The sequence below is a fragment of the Petaurus breviceps genome, unplaced genomic scaffold, assembly GCF_028583685.1.
Source record: "Petaurus breviceps papuanus isolate PSGF00001 unplaced genomic scaffold, PetGlider_PUasm1.0 99, whole genome shotgun sequence".
NCBI lineage: Eukaryota > Metazoa > Chordata > Mammalia > Diprotodontia > Petauridae > Petaurus > Petaurus breviceps.
The window spans coordinates 9,136,160-9,141,766 of record NW_027187465.1 but is presented as its reverse complement, the minus strand read 5'-3'; the positions used below and the strand labels follow the sequence as shown (position 1 = coordinate 9,141,766).

The 5,607-nt window shown below is 53.5% G+C and overlaps 1 protein-coding gene across 1 annotated transcript in view; it reads right to left on the bottom strand.

The window, feature by feature from the left end:
* Positions 1–5,497, bottom strand: part of MMAB (metabolism of cobalamin associated B) — a 14,216-nt gene extending 8,719 nt beyond the window's left edge. The window contains exons 1-2 of the mRNA XM_069081631.1: positions 5,211–5,497; positions 842–903 (exon numbers count right to left, since the gene is read on the bottom strand). Coding sequence (XP_068937732.1) covers positions 842–903; positions 5,211–5,482 — 334 coding nt within the window. The 5' untranslated portion in view covers positions 5,483–5,497. The remainder of the gene's footprint in view (positions 1–841; positions 904–5,210) is intronic.
* Positions 5,498–5,607: the final 110 nt, after the last annotated feature.

Genomic DNA, 5,607 nt, shown 5'->3' with positions numbered 1-5,607 from the left:
CTTCCTTCCTTCCTTCCTTCCTTCCTTCCTTCCTTCCTTCCTTCCCTAGGTAGGATACAGTCCAGCCTCTTTGGGGAATATTTATTTCCACCTCTTGTTAAGTCTCTGGGGCATGCTATATGTCAGCAGCCATGGCTGAGAGTCTCACCCAAGACAGGATGTCTGTGCTGGGGAGACACCCTTCCTGGGGTCCTCTGACTCAGTCACTGAGGAAGCTGCAGGCCAGAGAGGTCTAGATGACCCTTCTAAAGTGACCCGGCAGGAAGCAGCAGCAGGGCCAGAATCCACTCGAGAATCCTTCAGCTCCACGTGGAGCACCCTTCATCCCATCGCTTCCTGACCTGGACGTGTCCACACGTGTGAGGCTGATACATGCCTTGTAATTAAGAAATAATTACTCAGAGACCGGACTGTCGCTGGTGCTGTGGAAAGTCTGCGTGTGAATGGAATGCTGCCCTTTTGTGTGCCAAAAAGGATGGGGGTGAGGCCCGCAGACGAATGGGAAAATGGATTCGAACTGAGCAGGACCAGAAAACATCATGGGGTGAACCGTCAGGACTGAGTGTGCCCAGATGTGACTCTGCAGGAAGAGCCCTCGGTCTTCTCCTGGCAGAGGTGCTGGGGTGGGGGGCCTGACTATCCTGTTATCCAGTTAAGGGGCTGACGCCCTCTCTTCCACTTTTCAAACGTTCTTTGTTACAAGGGAAGCCCTGTGGGCAGGGAAGGGGGATCTACTCGGAAACAGAAGGAATGTTAAAGAACAGGGCTTTTGCTGGGAAGGAGAGGAACGCCGGGCCGTGCCCAGTCCCGGATCTTCCCATCTGCAGGGTCTTTACGTTACCTTGGTCTCCCGTTTTGGTGTAAATCTTGGGCAGCCTCCTCGTCTCTGATGAAGACGGTGGCCTAGGGAGAAATGGATCTCAGCGTTAGTCAGTGGTGTTTACTCTGCACAAGGCCCCAGGATATGGGGGACACGGTTCCTGCCCTCTGGTCCTAAAGATCAGGGATCAAGAGGCATGAGGAAGACAGCACGTATATATATATATATATATATATATATACACACACACTTGCAGTGGTCCCTCGTCGCAATGTCAGCTCCTAGGGAGTGGGGACTGCTTCATTCACTGTTTTTGTATGCCCAGCACCTGGCACACAGTAGGTGCTTAATAAAATGCTTGTGGGTGGACTGATCAAAGCCCTTCACCTCTTGCCCCCAGCCCATCTTTGTGCCTTGTAGCACACTGGACTCTGGTTAGGTCAGTCTGGCCTTGGCTACTTCCTGTTCAACATTCCTGCCTCTGCGGTCCTCCTCTGGACCTGTGATGGGGGGCTTGGGTGCTTGTGGTTAGACCCCAATTCCAAAATCACACTTCTCCCTAGCCTCAAAACACTATCCCTGACAGTTTACTCCCCAGCCCAAGGACACTCTGCTTGGCAATAACTCATGAGTGGGCCCCAGAAGACAAATTACCTTTCCCCACAATCACTCATGATCCTCTCCTGTACTCTGGGGGGGGGACCTCCTCCCACCAAATCTCAGCATCCTCACCAGCTCGCACACAGCTTGCTGAGTGGAGGTAAGCCTGGACTTGCTCACCTCTACCAACGGAGTTTGGGGAGGAGAGGGGAGGGGTGGCTGTCACAAAGGCTGGGAGGGGACGTGGGGGAATCGGGATCATCTGGTCCTGGCAGCGCTGGCTCAGGTGACCCAGAGCTGGAAGGGGCTTTAGAGAGGATCTACTTTCCAGGCCAAGAAACTGAGGCCCAGAGCAAGGAGGGAAGACTTGCCCGAGGTCACACAAGTCAGTAAAATCCAGGCTCCCTGACTCCAAATCCTTGTAAGATTGTTTCAACTTTCTGGAATGTTTTCAGGTGTATTAGGCGTTTTTTCCCCACTTTAAAGTGGACCTGACTTTTGCAAACAGCCCCAAGTCAACGAGGCGTGCTAGACAGAGTGCTGGGTCCAAAGGAAGGTGGGGCCAAAGCCAACAGGCTCATTGGGCCTTTGGGAGGTCTCAGGCTGACTCTGATGGCAAGGCCAGAAGGCAGGTCTAGGCATGTTCTGACCCATAACTGCACCAGAGGAATGAACCTCTGGATTCAGAAGGGTTTAGAAGGTTCAGGAGAATCCACAAATTTTAATGTTTGTTAAAAATACCCACACAAAAAACACTTTGACTTTGTAAATATGTCCCACTTCACCCAATACTAGAGGTGAAAGGTGCTCCAAGGGCCTCTTCTCCACTTTCTTCATTTTACAGATGGGGAAACTGAGGCGGGGGGCATGATTTGTCTGAGGACTCACAGAGAGGGCAGGTAAGGGAGCAAACTCAGGTCTTTGGATTCCTCAAGTCTCGGATTCCAGTGAAAACAATTGAGTGAGACTAATGATCACCTCAACTCTCCCCTGGCCCTGCTAGGCAATCTGACCCCATTCTCAAGGATTTATTCAGCACTCTATGGGTCAGGCTCTGCTGAGCACTGGAGACACAAAGAAAAAAGCCAACAGTGCCTCGCCTCAAGGAGCAGACCCTCTAAGGGGGGAGACAACATATATGTGAACAGGTGCACCCAAGACACAGCCGCGTCCTGCAACAGTAACCCCGGAGAGGGAGGGAGACCAGGAGAAGCCTCCTGCAGAAGGGAAGGAAGCAGGGCCTCAAAGGGGTAGAGGCAAGGAGGGAGAGCTTTCCAAGGAGGACAGCCAGCCCATACAAAGGCCTGGAGGTGGGGGATGGAACAAGGCACAAATCAGTATGGCAGAGTCCATGTAAATGACGTGAAAGAAGATTGCAGAGAGAGGTAGGGGCTTGAGCTGCCAAGGAGTGGGGAAGTGGGAGGCTGTGGGGCTGGGTGCCAGAGTCACACCTGCCAAGCCACTCTGGCCACCGAGGGTGGCATGGACTGGACTGGAGACAGGCTGAGAGGCAGGGAGGCCGATTAGGAGGCTCGGGGGATAGTCTGGGGGAAAAGGGGATGAGAGGCTGAAAGAGGGGAAGGCGTGGAAACAGAAACAGCAGGAGAAAGGAGGTGTGGGGTCATGGGCGAGAAGATGCGGGTTCAGATCTTGCCAGGACACTCACTAGCTTGTGTGATCCTGGTTTCACTTCCCTCAGCAGTGAAATGATGGGGCTGGAGACCTGGGGGCCCCTCCAGCATGAAATCTGTGCTCCCCATCTACTGCCCGCATAGGGTGGCGAGGATATGAGGCTGTGATAGTAATGGAATATAAAGATTCCCCTGTATTGGCTTGGTTTTCAAATTGATTGTGTTAAAACCCAGAGCTTGTTAATCCCACCTGTGGGATGGACTTGTTGATGTGAAAAGAGAGTCCTGAACTGGGAGGAGCTGGTGACGTAGATTTGGAGAGACAAGAGAGAGGCAGAAGAACTTTTTGGAAGCAGCACCCTCGAGGCAGAGAGAGACTGAGAGAATTGAACTAGGGGGCTGGCTGGGAGGAGGCCGAGCTGCGGGGGGGCCTGCACAGGTTGGGGCATGGGGCACCAGGGCACCCCGAGGGCCGTGGCTGCAAAGCGGGATGGCACGTTGGGTCTCCTCCAGTTCTCTCATTTTACAGCCTGGGAAAGCCTCTCCCAAAACAGGACTGCCAGCAGGTCACGCCGGGGGTCTTCTCTGGCCACAGTGGTTACTTGTTGTTCTAAGAGCAGCCTGGATGTCATCCTACTAGGCAAGGGACCGACCTCACCTAGAAACAGACTCATTCGATCATGGATTTGGAGGAGAGGGTCCTTGGAGGCCACCTGGCCAATCCCCTCATTTTACAGATGGAGAAACTGAGGCTCAGGGTGGGGAAGGCATGTGGGTAAGAGGCGGCAGAGCCAAGATTTTCACCCGGGTCCAGCCTCCAAGTGGATGTCACTGGCCTTAGGGGAAGCAAGGGACCCAAAGGACAGCTGTGAGGGGTTAGCTCCGGAGGGGGCCTGACAGAAGGGAAGACCTGGAGGAAAGAGAAGTGGGGCTGCCTCCCAGGCTTGTCCCAGGGGTCAGGGAGACCACTGCCACTAAGTTATGGGGTGGGACCAGGGGCTCTCTGGGCACCTTCCATCTCTGGGATCTGCAGCCAAAACAACCAAAGTCTGGGTCAAACTCAGCCCTGCTACTGACTTGGCATGTTTCTGGGCAAACCACTTGGCTTGTTTTATGGGACTCAGTTTCCCCATTTTTAAACCAAGGGAGTTGGACTAGATGTGAGACTTCCAACCTATTATCAGAAGCTGGCGCTTTCCCTTGGACTATTGCAGCACCCCTGCTCCAAGCTTCTCTCTCTCCAAACCATCCTCCACACAGCAGCTAATGGAACCAATCCTGAAAGCCTTCTGCTCAAAAAAAAGGGCCTGCAGCTCTCTATTACCATTAGGATAAAGCATGAGCCCCCCTGGCATTTACAGCCAACCAACCTCCAGCCTGCTTTTCCGTGCTTAGTAAACACATGATGCTTCCTTTCCTCTCCCATTCTAGGCAAACTGGCCAATCTGCTCATTTACAGTGCTCTATTTCCCACCTCCACGCCTTTGTGGAGCTGCTCCCCATATTTCTCCAGCGTCCCTTTTATATGAAGCCTTTCCAGATCCCTCAGCTGCTGATGCCCTACCAAATTACCTTGTGTTTATTCTCTCTTTATAACGTATGCATACATATATAGTCTCTCTCCATATTTTATGTACATACATTCTATGTATATTCTATATATATTCTCTCTATTTTATATGCATATATTTTATACACACTCTATATATTCTTTCTCTTTCTATACTTTATATGCATATGTTTTGTTTTGTTTTGTTTTAAGCAATCGGGGTTAAGTAACTTGCTCAAGGTCACACGGCCAGTTATTTCTGGCTGTGGTGCTAAGTATCTGAGCCCGGATTTGATCCCCAGGTCATCCCGACCCTGGAGCACACAGTTAAGGGGCGGCAGGACAGGATCAGAATCTGAGTCTCCGGGCTCCGGGCTGGGGCTCTGTCCCACTGAGGCACCTGGAGGATGCAGGGGATGGAAATGCCCGGTTTCGGGTCGTCATAACGACGCCGGCCCGGTGTTGCCATGGTGACACCACAGCTAGGTTACGTCGCCACCGCGCTGACGTCACGGCGAGGCGGCGTTACCAAGGCGATACCCCTTCGAGGGGAGGTCACCCCGTGAGTCGCTGCCTCCCGGGCCTGCTGGCCAAAGAGCCCAGCACTCACCTTTCCGCGCTTTCCCCTTGCTGGGATCCGCGGCTGTGCCTGCGGGAACACCGCACTTCCCGCGCGCAGACCAGACGGGCCAGGCCCCTGTCCAGGCCCAGGCCCAGGCCCATTCGGCCGCCCCTACTCAATAGAGCCATCGCGTTGAGCCTGACCCTGCTCGTATCCCGTACAGTTCCCGAGGTCACGCCACCAACCGCACCACCACCTCTTCTCGTTGTCCTATTGGCCAATGCCTCTCTGCCGAGGGCCGACCTGACCCTGAGACGCATTTCCGATTGGTTCCAGACTCCCAACGGGGGCGGTGGTCGGGCTACGTTCCTCGGTCCTATTGGGTTCACAAGTAGCCAATAAACAAAGGGCCGCTGCGGCTCGAAGCTTCGATTGGCCGATCTTG